The sequence below is a fragment of the Coregonus clupeaformis genome, chromosome 35 (assembly GCF_020615455.1).
Source record: "Coregonus clupeaformis isolate EN_2021a chromosome 35, ASM2061545v1, whole genome shotgun sequence".
In the NCBI taxonomy this organism is placed as follows: Eukaryota; Metazoa; Chordata; class Actinopteri; order Salmoniformes; family Salmonidae; genus Coregonus; species Coregonus clupeaformis.
The window spans coordinates 39,850,257-39,876,278 of record NC_059226.1 but is presented as its reverse complement, the minus strand read 5'-3'; the positions used below and the strand labels follow the sequence as shown (position 1 = coordinate 39,876,278).

General features: G+C 43.0%; 1 protein-coding gene across 1 annotated transcript in view; it reads left to right on the top strand.

Moving 5' to 3' along the window:
- LOC121539583 (androgen receptor) overlaps nucleotides 1-24,189 on the top strand; it is a 37,372-nt gene extending 13,183 nt beyond the window's left edge. The window contains exons 4-9 of the mRNA XM_041848202.2: nucleotides 11,265-11,429; nucleotides 11,643-11,852; nucleotides 17,976-18,120; nucleotides 19,911-20,041; nucleotides 20,133-20,284; nucleotides 23,670-24,189. Of these exons, the coding sequence (XP_041704136.2) occupies nucleotides 11,265-11,429; nucleotides 11,643-11,852; nucleotides 17,976-18,120; nucleotides 19,911-20,041; nucleotides 20,133-20,284; nucleotides 23,670-23,837 (971 nt within the window). The 3' untranslated portion in view covers nucleotides 23,838-24,189. The remainder of the gene's footprint in view (nucleotides 1-11,264; nucleotides 11,430-11,642; nucleotides 11,853-17,975; nucleotides 18,121-19,910; nucleotides 20,042-20,132; nucleotides 20,285-23,669) is intronic.
- Nucleotides 24,190-26,022: the final 1,833 nt, after the last annotated feature.

Sequence of the window (26,022 nt, the reverse complement as noted above, 5' to 3'; positions counted from 1 at the left end):
GCTCTCATGCATGCATCAGTGTTGCTTGCCTCGAAGCGAGCATAAAAGGCATTTAGCTCGTCTGGTAGGCTCGCGTCACTGGGCAGCTCGCGGCTGGGTTTCACTTTGTAGTCCTTAATAGTTTGCAAGCGCTGCCACATCCGACGAGCATCAGAGCCGGTGTAGTAGGATTCAATCTTAGTCCTGTGTTGACGCTTTGCCTGTTTGATGGTTCGTCTGAGGGCATAGCAGATTTCTTATAAGCGTGTGTTATAGGTTATTGTCCTGCTGAAAGGTGAATTAATCTCCCAGTGTCTAGTGGAAAGCAGACTGAACCAGGTTTTCCTCTAGGATTTTGCCTGCGCTTAGCTCCATTCCATTTCTTTTTATAATGAAAAATTCCCCAGTCCTTACTGTTTACAAACATACCCATAACATGATGCAGCCACCACTATGCTTGAAAATATGGAGTGTAGTACTAAGTAATGTGTTGTATTGGATTTGCCCCAAACATAACACTTTATATTCAGGACAAAAAGTGAATTGCTTTGCCACATTTTTTGCAGTATTACTTTAGTGCCTTGTTGCAAACAGGATGCATGTTTTGGAATGTTTTTATTCTGTACAGGCTTCCTTCTTTTCACTCTGTCATTTAGGTCAAGATTGTGGAGTAACTACAATGTTGCTGATCCATCCTCAGTTTTCTCCTATCACATCCATTAAACTCTGTAACCATTTTAAAGTCACCATTGGCCTCATGGTGAAATCCCTGAGCTGTTTTCTTCTTCTACGGCAACTTAGTTAGGAAGGACACCTGTATCTTTGTAGTCACTGGGTGTATTGTTACACTCTTATAAAAAAATTGTATTTAAATTTTTTACCCATCTACCAATAGGTGCCCTTCTTTGCGAGGCATTTTAAAACCTTCCTGGTCTTTGTGGTTGAATACAGATAATTGTATGTGTGGGGTACATACAGTGAGGGAAAAAAGTAGTTGATCCCCTGCTGATTTTGTACGTTTGCCCACTGACAAAGACATGATCAGTCTATAATTTTAATGGTAGGTTTATTTGAACAGTGAGAGACAGAATAAACACAAAAATATCCTGAAAAACGCATGTTAGAAATGTTATTAATTGATTTGCATTTTAATGAGGGAAATAAGTATTTGACCCCTCTGCAAAACATTACTTAGTACTTGGTGGCAAAACCCTTGTTGGCAATCACAGAGGTCAGACGTTTCTTGTAGTTGGCCACCAGGTTTGCATACATCTCAGGAGGGATTTTGTTCCACTCCTCTTTGCAGCTCTTCTCCAAGTCATTAAGGTTTTGAGGCTGACGTTTGGCAACTCGAACCTTCAGCTCCCTCCACAGATTTTCTATGGGATTAAGGTCTGGAGACTGGCTAGGCCACTCCAGGACCTTAATGTGCTTCTTCTTGAGCCACTCCTTTGTTGCCTTGGCCGTGTGCTTTGGGTCATTGTCATGCTGGAATACCCATCCACGACCCATTTTCAATGCCCTGGCTGAGGGAAGGAGGTTCTCACCCAAGATTTGAAGGTACATGGCCCCGTCCATCGTCCCTTTGATGCGGTGAAGTTGTCCTGTCCCCTTAGCAGAAAAAAAACCCCAAAGCATAATGTTTCCACCTCCATGTTTGACGGTGGGGATGGTGTTCTTGGGGTCATAGGCAGCATTCCTCCTCCTCCAAACACGGCTTGTTGAGTTGATGCCAAAGAGCTCGATTTTGGTCTCATCTGACCACAACACTTTCACCCAGTTCTCCTCTGAATCATTCAGATGTTAATTGGCAAACTTCAGACGGGCCTGTATATGTGCTTTCTTGAGTAGGTGGACCTTGCGGGTGCTGCAGGATTTCAGTCCTTCACGGCGTAGTGTGTTACCAATTGTTTTCTTGGTGACTATGGTCCCAGCAGCCTTGAGATCATTGACAAGATCCTCCCGTGTAGTTCTGGGCTGATTCCTGACTGTTCTCATGATCATTACAACTCCACGAGGTGAGATCTTGCATGGAGCCCCAGGCCGAGGGAGATTGACAGTTATTTTGTGTTTCTTCCATTTGCGAATAATCGCACCAACTGTTGTCACCTTCTCACCAAGCTGCTTGGCGATGGTCTTGTAGCCCATTCCAGCCTAGTGTTGGTCTACAATCTTGTCCCTGACATCCTTGGAGAACTCTTTGGTCTTGGCCATGGTGGAGAGTTTGGAATCTGATTGATTGATTGCTTCTGTGGACAGGTGTCTTTTATACAGGTAACGAGCTGAGATTAGGAGCACTCCCTTTAAGAGTGTGCTCCTAATCTCAGCTCGTTACCTGTATAAAAGACACCTGGGAGCCAGAAATCTTTCTGATTGAGAGGGGGTGAAATACTTATTTCCCTCATTAAAATGCAAATCAATTTATAACATTTTTGACATGCATTTTTCTGGATTTTTTTGTTGTTATTCTGTCTCTCACTGTTCAAATAAACCTACCATTAAAATTATAGACTGATCATTTCTTTGTCAGTGGGCAAACGTACAAAATCAGCAGGGGATCAAATACTTTTTTCCCTCACTGTAGATGAGGATGTCATAAAGAAAATCATGTTAAACACTGTTATTGCAGACATAGTGAGTCCATGCAACTTATGTGACTTGTTAAGCAAATGTTTACTCCTGAACTTATTTAGGCTTGCCATAACAATGGGGTTGAATATTTATTGACCCAAGACATTTCAGTTGTTATATTTTTTATCATTTGTTAAAATTTTTGAAAAACTGAATTCCACTTTGACATTATGGGGTATTGTGACACAAAATCTCAATTTAATAAAGTTTGAATTCAGGCTGTAACACAACAAAATGTGAAAAAGTAAAGGGGTGTGAATACTTTCTGAAGTGTATAAAACATTTGGAACACCTGCACTTTCCATGATATACACTGACCAGGTGAATCCAGGTGAAAGCTATGATCCTTATCCCTTTTTAAGCCTTGAGACAATTGAGACTTGGATTGTGTACGTGTGCCATTCAGAGGGTGAATGGGCAAGAACATTTTTTTATGTGCCTTTGAACAGGGTATGGTAGTAGGTGCCAGGCGCACCGGTTTGTGTCAAGAACTGCAACGCTGCTGGGGTTTTCACGGTCTTGTGTATCAAGAATGGTCCACCACACAAAGGACATCCAGACAATTTCACACAACTGTGTATAGGGCTGTGGCGGTCATGATATTTTGTCAGCTGGTGACTGTCAAGCAAATAACTGCCGGTCTCACGATAATTGACCGTTAATTAACGTAAACACGTTTAGCATCTCCTGGCTTCCACGCATGGCCTACAAGCCACTGATGCAGACCTTTGGAACATCTACATTTAAAAAAGTCTAATAAATCCATTTAATATATCCTACACTATCACAATAAATCCATTATTTATTTTAAATAGGTCTAAAGAAACATGATATGAAGAAAATGTAGTCTATTTCAGAAGAACAGAATACCATACTCTGAATTGTCCTTATGTTAGGCCCTGATCTGGCTATGCCATATGGCTGTGGGCTACACTAGTTCATTTAGCAGACAAGATTTGCTTAGAATTCCGTTGCATTATTTTATATTATTTTATAGTATGAAGAATACAATTGAACAAAGCTGAATAAAATAGAAAGGATATTTTCTTCAAACGATTTCCGAGGGAGTGCGCACATGCAGCTATTCTGTGTTGAGCAGTTAACAAAGAAACAGGTCCTCCTATATGCTTAATTTAGAGATATTTATGCAACTTTAGTTGTGATACAAACGTTGGGCTATATGTTTTGATTGTTAATACATTCTAAGGCTGCATGATGCCACTAATGATTACTTGAAAAAAGTTGCATGAAGGCATGAGCTCTGATTTGTTTCTTGTGCAGGATGCACACACTTCATCAGTCTCTCATTCACAATTTGACAAGCACTTGATAATATTCTCACCAGGCCTCGAATTTCCTGGCGGCATCCCCCTTATGTGGCTGTAATGCCCCATTAAAAATACATATATTTTGTGGCCAAAGTGGCCGTTGTGCCCTTGGGCTGAATATAATAATTATAATTCCCTTCTCCCGGCAGCAGTGCTCCAAAGCACCTCTCACTCAAATGGCTCTCTCCGATATCTCAATTCTTATTAGCCAATGCCCGTCACGTGATCGGGTCCTTCTCACAGGCATTTAAGCTCCGAAGTAGGCTACAAATGAAGACAGACACATCGGGGACATAACTGCGCGCATCCCTCTTATCGAATTCCGAGGTGCATATTGAAGATGTTAGAAGAACTGTCCACATTTACTTTTCATCAGCCAACAAGATGAGTAGGCCTAACGAACAGCAAAAGCACTAGCCTATGTCAATCTACTATCCCCCATAGTACAAAAGGTGACCTATTCTATCAGTCAACTTCAATTTTTAAAAGCAATGATGCTGATGCAACAGATCAGAACGTTTAACTTAAAATGTTGATAAACTATTTCTTCACATTATAATCGCAGCAATGCGCACAGGGCAGTAGGCTATAAGCGCGAATGTTCCTAAATGCAATCAATTAGAGGGAAAACACTGTTCTCAAAAGTGACCGCAAATGCGATTATGCATGTAATTCTTTATTATAAAGGTGCATTTTTATGGTGAAAAATATCTTCCCCAAACTTGAAACTCACTCGCCGCCTATGTATGCCAGTTAGGCTCTACACCGGACGAAAAGCGGATGAATGTGCTTAATTTTAAGAATTTATTTGGCCACATTAGTTGTGATACAAACCTTATCAAAACATATAGGCCTATGGGCTAGGCTACATGAGGTGTGCCACTATTATTTGAAAAAGTAGCAAGAAAAAGGCATGCTCTGTTTCTTGCCTTACTGCACACGCATCACATTCACTGCACACTACATCATTCACAAGTGTTCATTTTACATCATTCACAAGTGATAGGCTAATATTGTCACCCATCAGACTATTCTTAATTTAATATTGTCTTTAAATAGCCTATACTAAATAATAAATGTGTGAAATTAGTTTTGAATTAGAATGGACCGTTATCTTGCACCTGTCTCGGAACAGGGGAAAAATAATACATAGCGAATGGAGGACGCTTTTCCCATGGTTAATTTACATGCCAGCCAGGTAGCTATAGACCATTCTTGATACACACGGGAAACTGTTGAGCATGAAAAACCCAGCAGCGTTGCAGTTCTTGACACATTCAAACCGGTGCACCTGATACCTACTACCATAACCCATTCAAAGTCACTTCAATCTTTTGTCTTGCCCATTCAAACTCTGAATGGCACACATACACAATTCATGTCTCAATTGTCTCAAGGCTTAAAAATTATTCTTTAACCTGTCTCCATCCTGATTGAAGTGGATTTAACAGGTGACATCAATAAGTGATTATAGCTTTCACCTGAGCTGTGTTCGAATACCCATACTAACATACTGTATACTACATACTTAATGAGTATATACTACATACTATATACTATTAGTTCGTTTTACTATACTGTAAACGAACGGTATCCTTTCAGTTGAGCGTACTAGCCCTTCGCCTGTCTACCGGAAGTTGATGCTGTTGCAATGCAACTTCTTGCAAGTTTGTTAGCATAACAAATGACTAGCTAGACATCTTACGACTTCATTAACAATGTCCATTAAGAACTCACAACGACTATACCACTTAGCTAAGCTAAGAATGACTTGAATAATCAAGTCAATAGGTTGCGTTCGTAAATTCACTCTGGTTATCTACTCCAATTTCAGAGCACTCTCGTCTGAGTGTGCCAGAGCGCAGAATAACTGACGAATTTACGAACACTCAACACCCGTTTAATATGGCCGGTGTCAGTAAACGTTGGCAAAAAAGCGTTATTAAATTTATGCCAGCAGCACAGTTACAGTCAACAACGCTCTGGATAACATGAAAACAGCCTAACCAGCTCTGCTAGAGTGAGTAAAATGTTCAGAGTGAGGTGTTCTCTCATTTGTGTCTGGAAGTAGCTAGCAATACCCTACTCCTCGGCCAGAGCATCCAGTGTGCGCTCTGACGCTCCAAATTTAGAACGGAATATTTGACAACGCTCTGAATTTACGAACGCCCAGAGCGCACTCCGTCACTCCAGATTGAATTCACGAACACACCCTTAGTAGCCAACTAACGTTAGGTAGTTAGCTAACATACCGGTACATACTGCTGTAATTATATGCTATGCGGTTCGTAAGGATAGCATAGCTTACAAATTGTCAGCCAACGGAACTTATTTGAAAAGTCATTACTTTATTACATTGCTCAACATTTTCTTAACATTTGTCATAATTAGTTAAAGCAATGAATATGTATCCACTCTCGTTGGACTTCGGCTGCATATTTTCCACCACTTTCTTCAAATCTGAAAATGTTGTGAAGCCATGCCCATTTTCTGATGAATTGCATTATGGGCCCTAAAAGCACGGAAATAGTGTCCACGCTTGTATACTTCGTATTTTGGCGAATGTAGTACGACATCCAGGAACATTTGGCATACTAACTATACCCATACTATGACCAATAAGCACACTACATACTCAATTTATGTCACAAATAGTATGGTTAGTGCAGTTAGTATGAGTATTCGAACACAGCTCTGGATTCACCTGGTCAGTCTATGTCATGGAAAGAACAGGTGTTCCTAATGTTTTGTACACTCAGGGTAGTTCATAATGCTTAGCCTCCTGGCTAGTGGCTACTGTGACATTCACAGTACTTTTGAGCTGCGAAGCAAGAACGTGAATTGAACCCTCTCTCGGCTCGTGACAAGTGTATGTTCATATTATGTAAATTGACATTTCAGACCGATAATGCTATTCATTGAGAATAAGAAAGAACCTCTTCACACTTTACTCACACTTTACTTATGGTAAAAATACTGTCGGCTACATATATTACTCAAATGTAAACTTACGTACTTGTTATGTCTCGACTGCTACCTCCGAAGGTAGTGTACGACACTCGCCCGACAGTTGCCCCCCTGTCTCGTTGAGTCAACACTCCTACAGTATAAATGGTAATAGCGGAACAATGTTTTTGAAACAGTTGAAATGTATAGACGTTTTCCTAATATTTGAGACTTGTTTTATTTAGTTTTTAACATAAATTGAAGTAACATGCTGTTACATTCTGAAATTGTCGCAGTAGCTGCCGGCTGCACTGAGCCACATAAAACTATGGAAGCCCATCTCCACCATCAAAACATGTAAAACGTAGATCATACAAATAGGGTATGTTTTTTTTATTTGTAACCAGTGTTGCCAACTTAGCAACTTTGTCGCTATATATAGCAAGTTTTCAGACACCTCCAGCGACTTTTATTGGTAAAAGATTCTAGAGACGAATTCAGCTGCTTTTGAGGCTGCCTTTGGGGAGTTTTGACACAGAGGTTTCTATGGTTTTGATATGGTTTGATCAGGCTCTGATCAGTCCCTACACCCAAACGAGGGCATTGCGTTCATCCACCTCTGGCCTGCTGGCTCCCCTACCTCTGCGGAAGCATAGTTCCCGCTCAGCCCAGTCAAAACTGTTCGCTGCTCTGGCACCCCAATGGTGGAACAAGCTCCCTCACGACGCCAGGACAGCGGAGTCACTCACCACCTTCCGGAGACATTTGAAACCCCACCTCTTTAAGGAATACCTGGGATAGGATAAAGTAATCCTTCTACCCACCCCCTTACCCCAACCCAAACCCCAACCCCCCCCAAAAAATAAAAAAATAAAACATTGTAAAGTGGTGATCCCACTGGCTATAAGGTGAATGCACCTATTTGTAAGTCGCTCTGGATAAGAGCGTCTGCTAAATGACGTAAATGTAATGTAAATGTTTTGATAGCATTTAGCGACTTTTCCCCACTAAATTCGGCCGAAAACGAGAGTGGGATAAGCTGTCTGTGCAACAGAAGTCACAGTAAAGGCCACACACAGGGGAGCACCAGGAGTGTGCGGCGGGAGAGGGGGTGTGCGGTGGGAGAGGGGGGCGAAAGCGTTATGTCAGGGACCGCAGGTGTGCTGCAGCAAGGCAAATTGGTGCTGTGACGTCATCACGGCAACGGCAAAACGTAATCTAGCGACAAATTAAGGGGCCAATAGTGGATTTTACTGAAAGAAAGTTGTCAACACTGTTTTTAACATTGTGTTGAGATTTCAAAGGTGGCACCACAAGTCACAGAGTGGTGGGGGGGAATTGTTTTCCTGGGGCTCAGATTTCTTCCTGATCTGGTAGTATGATAACCTGAAGACTACTACACAGAATACGCAAACGGTGCCGAAGGAGCATGTCGCAATGTCGTTTTTCGTCACGAAAGTGTGCTCAGACATTCAACGTACTCCCGTGCCACACGCAAACTGTAACGCGCTGTATCATCTCTTCCGTAGCCGTGGGGGCAGTGTTGTGTAGGCAATGAAGCTTGCTTGGTTCCTTAATCTGATCAACAGTATAGGCTATAGGCTATGCATCTAAGAAGCCTATTTTGCATTGACAAGTGAATATAATCTCAGCTACTGTTCAAACAATAAACCAAACAACATTGTAGCCTTATTAGAATCCACCCCAAATGTTATTTTGTTTAGAAGTAATAACTAGTGATTACAGGCTATTGTGAAATGGTAGAAACTGCTGTAGCCAACTAGCTAGTCATCTAGCTTCCTTCTCCGTGACCAAAACATGACGTTCTATTTTTAGCTGATATGGGAATGAGTAAGCAACATATCAAACTGGGATAATGTTTTAGGTTACACCGGCCACTATAAGAATATTTGCCTGGTATATATTTTTATTATTAATCTGATTTTGTAAAAATCCCACTCTACCCACGTGCACGCATGTAGATCAACGGAGTGGAGCTTGTAGTAACCTTAACCAACTCCGGACCCTAGTTGGAGCGTATGACATAGGAATAAATTAGCTGTAAAGAATGGACTATGATTGGACCAGATTATGAATCTAATCAGGTCATAAGGTTTTTTTTTTTATCCTGGAAAAACTCCTGGCCCTAGGGAGGATTGAAACATTAAAACACTTTACACAGACAGAGACAACATCTGCGATTGGACCAAAACTAACAGGGCTGAGCTGGCTGTATTCAGGGTAGCAGGGTGTAGGCCTTTGCATCTGTAATTACAGTATGTCATCATTATTGTGTTGATTGATTAATTCCAGTCAATCATATTGGATTAAAAAGGCCTAGGTATCCTAGCCACCCTAAGTGTGACTATAAACCAAATTTGATCACGATCACATTTTCTCAGAACACAAATAAATTGGCCAATTTTTGGCTATAAATACATAGTTTAGGCTATAAAAACATGACGATAGTAATGAGAAGGCCAAGTGGGGTAAAGGGGGTGTTTGAGAATAAGAACATAATTCTGAAGGCATATACACAAATAAATTAGCTTCTACTACTCCTCCAAATGATGCATCATGGGTGAATAAAACTTTATTTATGTAATGAATACTCAGGGAGAAAAAGGTGTAGATTCATGCGCAGAGCGTGGCAGGTGTTTATTACGCCTTCACAGAAGACAGGAATCGTGGTCACAGGCAGGCAATGGTCATACACAGGTAGGCAAACAGGCAGGTGAAACAAAACTAGGACTGAAGGCTAAAACTGGTTCTCACAAACGAGCTAGGAAAAGGCTTAGTAGAGTCAAAACGAACAATACCGCACAAGGAACAAAACAGAAAGAACTGAACTAAATAAGGAGCTGATGAGACCAGGTGAGTAACTAACACAGGTGAAATCAATGAACAAAAATGAAAGACAGGGCTACGTTCAAGAACACAAAGAAACAGGGCTACGTACAAGAACACAAAGAAACAGGGCTACGTTCAAGAACACAAAGAAACAGGGCTACATTCAAGAACACAAAGAAACAGGGCTACGTTCAAGAACACAAAGAAACAGGGCTACGTTCAAGAACACAAAGAAACAGGGCTACGTTCAAGAACACAAAGAAACAGGGCTACGTTCAAGAACACAAAGTAACAGGGCTACACGTTCAAGAACACAAAGAAACAGGGCTACACGTTCAAGAACACAAAGAAACAGGGCTACGTTCAAGAACACAGAGAAACAGGGCTACGTTCAAGAACACACGGTTGACTAAGAAAATAAATACAGAACCTTACAATTTAAAAACTGATTGGAGTTTTTACAGGAACTTGAACAAGTGTTATGGTAATGAGACATGTCCACAGACACTGTTTGTACGTAAAAAAATATTATAGTTTAATGTAAACTTCAACTAGTATACCATTTTTATGATTTCTATGGTCAAACTGCAGCAACATATTTTGTGTTTTATTCAAATCAGTTAGGTTTTTCTAAAATCCGGATGTATTTCGGTAATGAAAATTTGGGGTGAAAATGTACAAAATCCAGGTGAAAATGTAAAATGTATTTAAAATAAGACACTTCGCCAAAAACTAGACATCTTAGTCCCCAGAATGATAGTTGATTTTGCAGATGCATCATGGTTTTGTAACTCAATTTGCTATAGACATGTTTAAAACTGGTTTCATGACAATCACCCACCTGAAGCTGTGGTTGTTATCAGTAGGCTACAGTTGATCAGATTGAAGCACAGACTAATTGTGCACGTTGACAAATCGAGGCATGTTTATGGGCTTCCATATGAAACAGCTTGTTGCAGTGAATTCACTTGTACCAACGTTTTCAGTAGCAATTTGCTTTTACCACATGTACTGATTTGCATGATATTGATAAAAAATGAAGATTGGTTTGTTGTAAGGTAGGCCTTCCGTACTTTTATATTCGAATGAGAGGGTTAATCGTTATTTTTTTATAGGCTAACATTACTGGGCTTTTGTCTTGAAGCAACAATGTAGGTGTAGCTTACAAACGAGAAAACCAACCTTTTAATTGTCTGCACATACATGCTTGTGAATTTTTTGAATTATTCAAGAGAGTAAAATGGTTTGGTTGCGTTATTCAAGAGTGTAAAATGTTTTAAAAGAAAAGTTTCTATCATTGTTAAATAGTTTGTGGTTACTGGCTAGTGGCTACTCTGATATTTACGGGCAATTTGAGCTGCAGACCAAGAATGTCATGTCGCCAGTCACAACGAAAGGTTAAGGCAAGGATTTAACGTGAATGGAAAAGTAAAATTCTCTTTCGCCACCCTGCTCCTCAGACTCCTTCATATCTCGTAGTGGTAATAGGGCCTTTCTCTCTGTCCTACTTTTGTGTGTGGTGCATTTCAGGCCGGAAGCTGAGGGGAGCTGGCCCGCTGAAAGGAGGAGTGGAGGGGACAATACAATCACCTGTCAGAGAGAGGACTGGAGAGAGGGAAGGAGAGAGGACTGGAGAGAGGGAAGGAGAGAGGACTGGGGGCCTAGAGTTAGCCACCACTTCCCCACAGGCTCAATGTGAGGATCAATATTACCATATGTAAAATATTTTTCTTAGCCAGAATGCTATTTTTTCAATTGAGCCCTGACAAAGAAAGCAGTTAAAACTCAATTCAGAATTTACCCCAACTCTGGATGAAAGGCAGCACATATTCAGTCTAAACTTCTCTCATTTTGTCACATATCTCATGTCTCAACCCAACTCACCTCATCTCAAATCCCTCTCTGCAGGCTGTGCTGCCCCGCAGGCTCCCACTCTTGGCCCCTCCCCCAGCCTGCACCCCTCCCTCCTCAATGTCCTGAGTTCCATCGAGCCAGGAATGATCAACGCAGGCCATGACACCTCCCAGCCGGACTGTTTCTCTTCCCTACTGTCCAGTCTCAACGAGCTAGGAGAGAGACAACTGGTGTCTGTGGTGAACTGGGCTAAAGCCATGCCAGGTAAACCACTCTTCCTGTATCCTACTGTTACCTAACCACTACATGGTACCAACCCTCTAACTCTGTATCCCACTGTTACCTAACCACTACATGGTACCAACCCTCTAACCCTGTATCCCACTGTTACCTAACCACTACATGGTACCAACCCTCTAACCCTGTATCCCACTGTTACCTAACCACTACATGGTACCAACCCTCTAACTCTGTATCCTACTGTTACCTAACCACTACATGGTACCAACCCTCTAACCCTGTATCCTACTGTTACCTAACCACTACATGGTACCAACCCTCTAACCCTGTATCCCACTGTTACCTAACCACTACATGGTACCAACCCTCTAACCCTGTATCCTACTGTTACCTAACCACTACATGGTACCAACCCTCTAACCCTGTATCCCACTGTTACCTAACCACTACATGGTACCAACCCTCTAACCCTGTATCCTACTGTTACCTAACCACTACATGGTACCAACCCTCTAACTCTGTATCCTACTGTTACCTAACCACTACATGGTACCAACCCTCTAACCCTGTATCCCACTGTTACCTAACCACTACATGGTACTAACCCTCTAACCCTGTATCCCACTGTTACCTAACCACTACATGGTACCAACCCTCTAACCCTGTATCCTACTGTTACCTAACCACTACATGGTACCAACCCTCTAACCCTGTATCCCACTGTTACCTAACCACTACATGGTACCAACCCTCTAACCCTGTATCCCACTGTTACCTAACCACTACATGGTACCAACCCTCTAACTCTGTATCCTACTGTTACCTAACCACTACATGGTACCAACCCTCTAACCCTGTATCCCACTGTTACCTAACCACTACATGGTACCAACCCTCTAACCCTGTATCCCACTGTTACCTAACCACTACATGGTACCAACCCTCTAACTCTGTATCCTACTGTTACCTAACCACTACATGGTACCAACCCTCTAACCCTGTATCCCACTGTTACCTAACCACTACATGGTACCAACCCTCTAACCCTGTATCCCACTGTTACCTAACCACTACATGGTACTAACCCTCTAACCCTGTATCCCACTGTTACCTAACCACTACATGGTACCAACCCTCTAACTCTGTATCCTACTGTTACCTAACCACTACATGGTACCAACCCTCTAACCCTGTATCCCACTGTTACCTAACCACTACATGGTACCAACCCTCTAACCCTGTATCCTACTGTTACCTAACCACTACATGGTACCAACCCTCTAACCCTGTATCCTACTGTTACCTAACCACTACATGGTACTAACCCTCTAACCCTGTATCCTACTGTTACCTAACCACTACATGGTACCAACCCTCTAACCCTGTATCCCACTGTTACCTAACCACTACATGGTACCAACCCTCTAACTCTGTATCCCACTGTTACCTAACCACTACATGGTACCAACCCTCTAACCCTGTATCCTACTGTTACCTAACCACTACATGGTACCAACCCTCTAACCCTGTATCCCACTGTTATCTAACCACTACATGGTACCAACCCTCTAACCCTGTATCCTACTGTTACCTAACCACTACATGGTACCAACCCTCTAACCCTGTATCCCACTGTTACCTAACCACTACATGGTACCAACCCTCTAACCCTGTATCCCACTGTTACCTAACCACTACATGGTACCAACCCTCTAACCCTGTATCCCACTGTTACCTAACCACTACATGGTACCAACCCTCTAACTCTGTATCCTACTGTTACCTAACCACTACATGGTACCAACCCTCTAACCCTGTATCCCACTGTTACCTAACCACTACATGGTACCAACCCTCTAACCCTGTATCCCACTGTTACCTAACCACTACATGGTACCAACCCTCTAACCCTGTATCCCACTGTTACCTAACCACTACATGGTACCAACCCTCTAACCCTGTATCCCACTGTTACCTAACCACTACATGGTACCAACCCTCTAACTCTGTATCCTACTGTTACCTAACCACTACATGGTACCAACCCTCTAACCCTGTATCCCACTGTTACCTAACCACTACATGGTACCAACCCTCTAACCCTGTATCCTACTGTTACCTAACCACTACATGGTACCAACCCTCTAACCCTGTATCCTACTGTTACCTAACCACTACATGGTACCAACCCTCTAACCCTGTATCCCACTGTTACCTAACCACTACATGGTACCAACCCTCTAACCCTGTATCCTACTGTTACCTAACCACTACATGGTACCAACCCTCTAACCCTGTATCCTACTGTTACCTAACCACTACATGGTACCAACCCTCTAACCCTGTATCCTACTGTTACCTAACCACTACATGGTACCAACCCTCTAACCCTGTATCCCACTGTTACCTAACCACTACATGGTACCAACCCTCTAACCCTGTATCCTACTGTTACCTAACCACTACATGGTACCAACCCTCTAACCCTGTATCCTACTGTTACCTAACCACTACATGGTACCAACCCCTCTAACCCTGTATCCCACTGTTACCTAACCACTACATGGTACCAACCCTCTAACCCTGTATCCCACTGTTACCTAACCACTACATGGTACTAACCCTCTAACCCTGTATCCTACTGTTACCTAACCACTACATGGTACCAACCCTCTAACCCTGTATCCCACTGTTACCTAACCACTACATGGTACCAACCCTCTAACCCTGTATCCCACTGTTACCTAACCACTACATGGTACCAACCCTCTAACCCTGTATCCCACTGTTACCTAACCACTACATGGTACCAACCCTCTAACTCTGTATCCTACTGTTACCTAACCACTACATGGTACCAACCCTCTAACCCTGTATCCCACTGTTACCTAACCACTACATGGTACCAACCCTCTAACCCTGTATCCCACTGTTACCTAACCACTACATGGTACCAACCCTCTAACCCTGTATCCCACTGTTACCTAACCACTACATGGTACCAACCCTCTAACCCTGTATCCCACTGTTACCTAACCACTACATGGTACCAACCCTCTAACTCTGTATCCTACTGTTACCTAACCACTACATGGTACCAACCCTCTAACCCTGTATCCCACTGTTACCTAACCACTACATGGTACCAACCCTCTAACCCTGTATCCTACTGTTACCTAACCACTACATGGTACCAACCCTCTAACCCTGTATCCTACTGTTACCTAACCACTACATGGTACCAACCCTCTAACCCTGTATCCCACTGTTACCTAACCACTACATGGTACCAACCCTCTAACCCTGTATCCCACTGTTACCTAACCACTACATGGTACTAACCCTCTAACCCTGTATCCCACTGTTACCTAACCACTACATGGTACCAACCCTCTAACTCTGTATCCTACTGTTACCTAACCACTACATGGTACCAACCCTCTAACCCTGTATCCTACTGTTACCTAACCACTACATGGTACCAACCCTCTAACCCTGTATCCTACTGTTACCTAACCACTACATGGTACTAACCCTCTAACCCTGTATCCTACTGTTACCTAACCACTACATGGTACCAACCCTCTAACCCTGTATCCCACTGTTACCTAACCACTACATGGTACCAACCCTCTAACTCTGTATCCCACTGTTACCTAACCACTACATGGTACCAACCCTCTAACCCTGTATCCTACTGTTACCTAACCACTACATGGTACCAACCCTCTAACCCTGTATCCCACTGTTATCTAACCACTACATGGTACCAACCCTCTAACCCTGTATCCTACTGTTACCTAACCACTACATGGTACCAACCCTCTAACCCTGTATCCCACTGTTACCTAACCACTACATGGTACCAACCCTCTAACCCTGTATCCCACTGTTACCTAACCACTACATGGTACCAACCCTCTAACCCTGTATCCCACTGTTACCTAACCACTACATGGTACCAACCCTCTAACTCTGTATCCTACTGTTACCTAACCACTACATGGTACCAACCCTCTAACCCTGTATCCCACTGTTACCTAACCACTACATGGTACCAACCCTCTAACCCTGTATCCCACTGTTACCTAACCACTACATGGTACCAACCCTCTAACCCTGTATCCCACTGTTACCTAACCACTACATGGTACCAACCCTCTAACTCTGTATCCTACTGTTACCTAACCACTACATGGTACCAACCCTCTAACCCTGTATCCCACTGTTACCTAACCACTACATGGTACCAACCCTCTAACCCTGTATCCTACTGTTACCTAACCACTACATGGTACCAACCCTCTAACCCTGTATCCTACTGTTACCTAACCACTACATGGTACCAACCCTCTAACCCTGTATCCCACTGTTACCTAACCACTACATGGTACCAACCCTCTAACCCTGTATCCTACTGTTACCTAACCACTACATGGTACCAACCCTCTAACCCTGTATCCTACTGTTACCTAACCACTACATGGTACCAACCTTCTAACCCTGTATCCTACTGTTACCTAACCACTACATGGTACCAACCCTCTAACCCTGTATCCCACTGTTACCTAACCACTACATGGTACCAACCCTCTAACCCTGTATCCTACTGTTACCTAACCACTACATGGTACCAACCCTCTAACCCTGTATCCTACTGTTACCTAACCACTACATGGTACCAACCCTCTAACCCTGTATCCCACTGTTACCTAACCACTACATGGTACCAACCCTCTAACCCTGTATCCCACTGTTACCTAACCACTACATGGTACTAACCCTCTAACCCTGTATCCTACTGTTACCTAACCACTACATGGTACCAACCCTCTAACCCTGTATCCCACTGTTACCTAACCACTACATGGTACCAACCCTCTAACCCTGTATCCCACTGTTACCTAACCACTACATGGTACCAACCTCTAACCCTGTATCCCACTGTTACCTAACCACTACATGGTACCAACCCTCTAACTCTGTATCCTACTGTTACCTAACCACTACATGGTACCAACCCTCTAACCCTGTATCCCACTGTTACCTAACCACTACATGGTACCAACCCTCTAACCCTGTATCCCACTGTTACCTAACCACTACATGGTACCAACCCTCTAACCCTGTATCCCACTGTTACCTAACCACTACATGGTACCAACCCTCTAACCCTGTATCCCACTGTTACCTAACCACTACATGGTACCAACCCTCTAACTCTGTATCCTACTGTTACCTAACCACTACATGGTACCAACCCTCTAACCCTGTATCCCACTGTTACCTAACCACTACATGGTACCAACCCTCTAACCCTGTATCCTACTGTTACCTAACCACTACATGGTACCAACCCTCTAACCCTGTATCCTACTGTTACCTAACCACTACATGGTACCAACCCTCTAACCCTGTATCCCACTGTTACCTAACCACTACATGGTACCAACCCTCTAACCCTGTATCCCACTGTTACCTAACCACTACATGGTACTAACCCTCTAACCCTGTATCCCACTGTTACCTAACCACTACATGGTACCAACCCTCTAACTCTGTATCCTACTGTTACCTAACCACTACATGGTACCAACCCTCTAACCCTGTATCCTACTGTTACCTAACCACTACATGGTACCAACCCTCTAACCCTGTATCCTACTGTTACCTAACCACTACATGGTACCAACCCTCTAACCCTGTATCCTACTGTTATCTAACCACTACATGGTACCAACCCTCTAACCCTGTATCCCACTGTTATCTAACCACTACATGGTACCTCCCTCTAACCCTGTATCCTACTGTTACCTAACCACTACATGGTACCAACCCTCTAACCCTGTATCCTACTGTTACCTAACCACTACATGGTACCAACCCTCTAACCCTGTATCCTACTGTTACCTAACCACTACATGGTACTAACCCTCTAACCCTGTATCCTACTGTTACCTAACCACTACATGGTACTAACCCTCTAACCCTGTATCCCACTGTTACCTAACCACTACATGGTACCAACCCTCTAGGCTGGTCTGTGTATGACTGATACCAGTGCTGTAGCCTCAGTTCTTCTTTTTTATTTATTTCCCACCAGAGGGGGCTATACTCATAACTTATTTTATTCCCCCTGTACTGTAGGTTTCAGGGAGCTGCATGTAGAAGACCAGATGTCAGTGATCCAGTCTTCGTGGCTGGGGTTGATGGTGTTCGCTCTGGGCTGGAGATCCTATACTAACTCTGATGCCAGAGAGCTCTACTTCGCTCCTGACCTCATCTTCAATGAGTGAGTACAACTATTGTCTTGCTGAATACAATATTGATGACAATCTCTCTCTCTCTCTCTCTCAATTCAATTCAATTCAATTTAAGGGGCTTAATTGGCACGGGAAACATATGTTTACATTGCCAAAGCAAGTGAAATAGATAATAAACCAAAGTGAAATAAATGTTGTTGTTTTTTACAGTAAACATTACACTCACAAAAGTTCCAAAAGAATAAAGACATGTCAAATGTCATATTATGTAGCTCAGTTGGTAGAGCATGGTGCTTGCAACACCAGGGTTGTGGGTTCGTTTCCCACGGGGGGCCAGTATGAAAATGTATGCACTCACTAACTGTAAGTCGCTCTGGATAAGAGCGTCTGCTAAATAACTAAAATGTAAAATGTAATGTGCAAATAGTTAAAGTACAAAAGGGAAAATAAATAAATATAGGTTGTATTTACAGTGGTGTTTGTTCTTCACTGGTTGCCCTTTTCTTGTGGCAACAGGTCACAAATCTTGCTGCTGTGATGGCACACTGTGGTTTTTCACCCAATAGATATGGGAGTTTACCCAAATTGGGTTTGTTTTCGAATTCTCTAGCTCGCTCTCTCTCTATCGACAATTAACTAAAGGGAAATTAACAAGGGAAATAAACAATCTGAAATGAACAGTAAACATTACACTCACAAAGTAAAACAATTCTTTACCCTCTGTCTGTCTGTCTGTCTGTCTGTGTCTGTCTCTCACCTTCTCACCCTTTCTCTCTCACCTTCTTACCCCCTCTCTCTCTCTCTCTCTCTCTCTCTCTCTCTCTCTCTCTCACCTTCTGACCCTCTCTCTCACCTTCTCACTCTCTCTCTCTCTCTCTCTCTCTCTCTTCTCTCTCTCTCTCTCTCTCTCTCTCTCTCTCTCTCTCACCTTCTCACCACCCTTCTCTCTCTCTCTCTCTCTCTCTCTCTCTCATCTTCTCACCCTCTCTCTCTCTCACCTTCTCACCCTCTCTCTCACCTTCTCACCCTCTCTTTCTCTGTCTCTCTCACCTTCTCACCGTCTCTCTCTCTCCCACTGTCTCTCTCTCTCACCTTCTCACCGTCTCTTTCTCTCACCTCCCTCTCTCTCTCTCTCTCTCTCTCTCTCTCTCTCTCTCTCTCACCTTCTCTCTCTCTCTCTCTCTCTCTCTCTCTCTCTCTCTCTCTCTCTCTCTCTCTCTCTCTCTCTCTCAACTTCTTACCCTCTTTCTTTTCCTCTCTCTGTCTCTCACCTTCTTACCCTCGCTCTGTCTCTCTCTCTTTCTAACACCTTCTCTCTCTCTCTCTCTCTCTCTCTCTCTCTCTCTCTCTCTCTCTCTCTCTCTCTCTCTCTCTCTCTCTCTCTCTCTCTCTCTCTCTCTCTCTCCCTTTCTCTCTCTATTTCTCTCTCTCTCTCTCTCTATCACCTTCTCACCCTCTCTCTCTCTATTTCTCTCACCTTCTCACCCTCACCTTCTCTCTCTCTCTCACCTTCTCACACACTCTCTCTCACCTTCTTACCCTCTCTCTCTCAACTTCTTATCCCCCTCTCTCTCTCTCTCACACACCTCACCCTCTCTCTCTCTCACACACCTTCTCACCCTCTCTCTCTCACACCTTCTCACCCTCTCTCTCTCACCTTCTCACCCTCTCTCTCTCTCTCTCACCTGCCTACCCTCTCTCTCTCTCACCTTCTCTCTCTCTTTCTGTCTCATCTTTTCACCCTCTCTTTATCTGCCTCGCTTTCGCTCTGTCTGTCTCTCTCTCTCCTCTCTCTCTCTACCTCTCCCCCCCACCCCAGTCAGCGGATGCATGTGTCCAGTATGTATGAACACTGTGTCCGGTTCCGTCTGCTGTCCCAGAGGTTCTGTGTGCTCAGAGTCACCCAGGAAGAGTTCCTCTGTATGAAGGCTCTGCTCCTCTTCAGCATCAGTGAGTCACATCACTGACACACTGACACTAAGTAACTGTATCATTATCTGGTTTAATATTTGCTTATTTCTTTGTGTGTGTTGTCTGTTAGTCCCTGTGGAGGGTCTGAGGAATCAGAAGTGTTTTGACAAGCTGAGGATCTTTTACATCAAGGAGCTGGATCGTCTGGCCAGCCACCATGGAGAAAAACACCATACACAACGTCTGTTCCAGCTCACACAGCTACTGGACTACCTACACCCGGTAATATACACTAACCCTGACCTCTAACCTCTAACCCCTAACCCGTACACAACACCTGTTCCAGCTCACACAGCGACTGGACTACCTACACCCGGTAATATACACTAACTCTGACCTCTAACCTCTAACCCCTAACCCGTACACAACACCTGTTCCAGCTCACACAGCGACTGGACTACCTACACCCGGTAATATAATGATAATGATAATAATAGATTGAATTAGTATAGCGCTTTTCATTACAGCAAGAATCTCAAAGACGCTCTTAAAACAACAAAACAAAACATTTCAGTTAGCCTATTGACAGTTCTGGCTGGAAGATCTTCCACGGTCATCCACAGAGGCAGGTGCCAGTCCAACAGGTCACATCCTGTGTCCGATCCAATCTCCATGTGCACCTTCCTCACCCGTGCTGTCCACGTCTCTTCCAACCCAGGTAGTGAAGGGTTGAGGTCCAGATGAAGGGTTGTGGTCCTCTGTAGCTCAGCTGGTAGAGCACGGCGCTTGTAATGCCAAGGTAGTGGGTTCGATCCCTGGGACCACCCATACACAAAAATGTATGCACGCATGACTGTAAGTCGCTTTGGATAAAAGCGTCTGCTAAATGGCATATTATGAAGGGTTGAGGCCCATATGAAGGGTTGAGTACAGATGAAGGGTTGAGGTCCAGATGAAGTGAAGGGTTGAGGCAGTGGTGGAAAAAGTACTTAAATGTCATACTTTAGTAAAAGGTACCTTAATAGAAAATGACTCAAGTAAAAATGAAAGTCACCCAGTAAAATACTACTTGAGTAATGTCTAAAAGTACAGTGGTGGAAATAGTACTCAATTGTCATACTTGAGTAAAAGTAAATGCTATACATCAAATTCCTTCTATTAAGCAAACCAAACAGCACGATTTTCTAGTTTTTTAAATTTACGGACAGACAGGGGCACACTCCAACACTCAGACATAATTTACAAATGCATTACTTCTGTTTAGTGAGTCCGCCAGATCAGAGGCATTCGGGATGACAACGCATTATATTGACACAGTAGATGTGTGAATTGGACCATATTGCTGTCCTGCCTGAGCATTCGAAATGTAACAAGGACTTCAGGGAAACTGTATGGAGTAAAAAGTACATTATTTTCTGTAGAATGTAGTGGAGTAAAAGTAAAAGTTGTCAAAAATATAAATAGTAAAATACAGATACCCCAAAAAACTACTTAAGTACTTTAAAGTATTTTTACTTAAGTACTTTACACCACTGAGTAAAGGCCCAGATGAAGGGTTGAGCAAGGGGGAAACGATGGTCAGATCCATGGGGGAAACAAGACAGAAGTCAGGTCACCTGTTGCCCTCCCCAGTTGTAGACTCCTTGGTAAACTTAGGGCATAAAGATCACTACAGTCAACAGGGATAGTCCACCTTGAAATAAACCACTGGGGAAAACCTTCTGCCATCTTCAAAAGTCTCCAAGCCTCTGCCATCTCTTGTTTCAAATAAAGTTGCCACCTTTCCAACAAGTCAGTTTGTAAAATGTCTGCCCTGCTAAAGCTGCCCTGGTCAACTGTAAGTGCTGTTATTGTGAAGCGAAAACGTCTAGGAGCAACAACGGCACAGCCGCAAAGTGGTAGGCCACACAAGCTCACAGAACATGACCGTTGAGTGCTGAAGTGCATAGCGCGTAAAAATCGAGTTCCAAACTGCCTCTGGAGTGGTGTAAAGCTCGCCACTATTGGACTCTGGAGCAGTGGAAACGCCAATTCACCATCTGGCAGTCCGACGGACGAATCTGGGTTTGGCGGATGCCAGGAGAACGCTACCTGCCCGAATGCATAGTGCCAACTGTAAAGTTTGGTGGAGGAGGAATAATGGTCTGGGGCTGTTTTTTCATGGTTTGGGCTAGGCCCCTTAGTTTCAGTGAAAGGAAATCTTAAAGCTACAGCATACAATGACATTCTGGACGATTCTGTGCTTCCAACTTTGTGGCAACAGTTTGGGGAATGCCCTTTCCTGTTTCAGCATAACAATGCCCCCTTGCAGAAAGTGAGGTCCATACAGAAATGGTTTGTCGAGATCGGTGTGGAAGAACTTGACTGGCCTGCACAGAGCCCTGCCCTCAACTCCATTGAACACTTTTGGGAAGAATTGGAACGCCGACTGTGAGCCAGGCCTAATCAACCAACATCAGTGCCCGACCTCACTAATGCTCTTGTGGCTGAATGGAAGCAAATCCCCGCAGCAATGTTCCAACATCTAGTGGAAAGCCTTCCCAGAAGAGTGGAGGCTGTTATAGCAGCAAAGGTAGGACCAACTCCATATTAATGCCCATGATTTTAGAATGAGATGTTTGACGAGCAGGTGTCCACATATTTTTGGTAATGCAGTGTAGCTGGCTCAGCTAACTTACCAATTTAAAAACTGATAGCAGACGTGCTAATTGACTGACATAACAAGAGAAACTGCAGATATACTACCACATTTTGAAATGGCATGTTGTGTATTCTACTATTCTAACTCTCAACAGTAAGTTGAGACCCCGACTGAGCTCCTAAAATCATGTTTTGGGGGTTGGGGGCTCGCTTATGGCCAGGGCCGGCCCTGCTGCTACCTCTAACCCCTAACCCCTAACCGTACACAACACCTGTTCCAGCTAACACAGCTACTGGACTACCTACACCTGAGCTGTGTTCGAATACCCATGCTAACATACTGTATACTACATACTTAATGAGTATATACTACATACTATATACTATTAATTAATTTTAGTATACTGTAAACTAACAGTAGCCTTTCAGTTGAGCGTACTAGCGCTTCGCCTGTCTACCGAAAGTTGATGCTGACTGTTCCTATGCAACCTCTTGCTAGCATAACAAATGACTAGCTAGACATTTTATGTTTTTGGGTGTGTTCGTAAATTCAATCGTTGTCAGATTGTCCATTCGTAAATTCAGAGCATTTTGCTCTCGGAGCGTGTCACTGGATGCTCTGGCCGAGGAGTAGGGTTGATCCAAGCATTCTGACCTCACAATGGCAGTCAAGCACCCAAGCTAACTGGCTAACTAAATAGTGTCTACTGCTTGTGTACTTCGTATTTTGGCGAATTTAGTACGACATCCGGGAACTTTTGGCATACTAACTATGTCCATACTATGATCAATAAGCACACTACATACTAAATTTACGTCACAAATAGTAAGGTTAGTGCGGTTAGTATGAGTACTCGAACACAGCTCTTGTAATATAGATCTACTACCCCTAACCTCTGACCCCTGACCTGTTCAACCCCCCCTGCTTTGGTGGTACTGAAAGTTGACATCTCACCCCCCCCCCCCTCTCCACCCACCGTCCCACCCTCTATCTCTCTCTCTCTCTCTCTCTCTCTTTCTCTCTCAGATTGTGTGGAAGCTGCACCAGTTCACCTATGATCTGTTTATCCAGGCCCAGTCTCTGCCCACCAGAGTCAGCTATCCAGAGATGATCTCTGAGATCGTCAGCATTCACGTGCCCAAGATGCTCACAGGCATGGTTCAGCCAATCCTCTTTCACAATGCACCTTGCTAGAGGGTCTTCCTATCACAATTCATACTAAAAGAGGGACAGACAATAACAAAACACCCCGCTAGAGGTTCAGTGACTAATTAGGAACTCAGTCAGGGTCTCAACTTCCTTTTGAGAGTTAGAATAGTAGAATACATAAGGTGAAATTTAGACATTTGGTAGTTTTTCTTGTAATGTCAGTCACTGACAGTCACTAAATTAGCCCATGTCAGCTACCATTTTTTAGATTGGTAAGTTAGCCTAGCCAGCTATCTTTTATTTGATTTAACCTTATTTTTTCTAGGCAAGTCAGTTAAGAACAAATTCTTATTTACAATGACGGCCTACCCCGGTCCCAATCACGGCCGGATTGTGATACAGCCTCTAGCGCTGAGATGTAGTGCCTTAGACCGCTGCGCCACTCGGGAGACCATTGACTATACACACCTTGTAGTAATCATGGCCGACTACTGACCAGGCACGCAGGGCATGTGCCCAGGCGCCTGACCTCCAGGGTCCCCCATTGATTTTGTCAGTCACTCTCACTCAGATATCATATGAACATGGCGTAAGTCCTGGCAAAATGTGTAGAATTGTAGTAAATTAGCTTTAAAACTGCTAATTTCTCTCCAACCAATGACAACATTTGTAGAATTGTAGAAAATTGGCTTTAAAACTGCAAGATTTTCTGTCCGCCCATGACAAAATGTGTAGAATTTCAGGAAATGTACTTTAAAACGTAAAACTTTATTTATTACTTTTTTTTGCCATCAAGAGGGGGAACACTAAAATGTTTTAAAGTTCGATATATCACAAAACACCTTAGAAGTTAAACCTATACAAAACACCTTGTTAGAGGCCCAACCGTTGACTGTACATAATTGGACACAAAGCCATCGATGATGTATCTCATGTTGAAGGACGACCGGGTACTGCAGGCTGCCATAGCAACTAAATTATCCATATAACTTCCTATGTGTGATTTTTTTTATTTTTATGATCAGTTCAAGGACATACATCTGTTGTAATAGAAGCAAGTATCGGTAACATGATTGTCTTCAAATGTTTTTTGTTGTTGTTTTTATTCTTCGAATATTGACCAGAAAGGTTGCCATTTTCCCATTTACTATAATGGGTGATCCTGCTTTCTGGAAAAAACTGCCTGCAGTACAGCGGTCGGCCTTGAACTTGATGGCTTCAATGAGAGGGGGCATACTCTTCCTTTGCGCTGCTCCTTTGCGCTGCTAGTCACTAACCTGGAATCCAAACTAAATATCATTTTGAATTGTTCACTATCCTTCACTTCACTGACAGTCACCAGGATGTATGCCTATACATTGATTACGTTGGATCCCCTGATCTCAAGCTAGGGTTTGATCCTGAATGTACATTTCCTCTATTACTTTTCAGTTAAATGTTATTTGCTCTTTCATAGTTTCAGCAAAATGTAGTAGTACGTTACACACTATGTCAAAATAAGACATCATTCTTCTGAATAACACATCATTCATACTCTACAGACACAGACAAAGAGTTACCTATAGCTATTAATTTGACCTTTGTATATAACACCATATCAAGCACAAAGTGTACATGACTTCTGTAAATATGTTGCATATTCTATCAAAACAAAGCAGACTTCTTTACATTTTTTAAACATTCTATCTAAAATTAACAAATAAAACAATCTATATTCCACTTCACTGGGGTCCCTTGCTTTATTTAGCATCATTCAAAGTGTTTTTCATAGTGTGCTTGAGTGGGAAACAGGCATACAGGTGTGTCCAAAATTGTACCCTATACCTTATAGTGCACACTATGTAGGACCAATAGGGCTCTGGTCAAAAGTAGTGCACTACATAGGGAATAGGCTGTCAATTTCTGACTCAATCACAGTAATTTTCCATGAAAGCCTATATTTCTCACTCAGGTAAGGTGTTACCATCTATTGAAGCATTGAGCTTCATCAGTACTTTATCCTATCTGAGTTCACATTTCTACTTACCAAATAAATACCTTACCTCACTAATAAGTCAGTGGCCTGATTCCAAAAGGTGTGTTCTATTCAGTTGGAGGTGATATGTTCACAATGTTCCAGATAGAAAGGAAACAAAACCAACACAATTCCCTATTTTACCTGAGAAACAATCATATCTGTTCAACACAATACATTTCTATCTCTTTCTGTAAGAAAACTAATGTTGCTTCC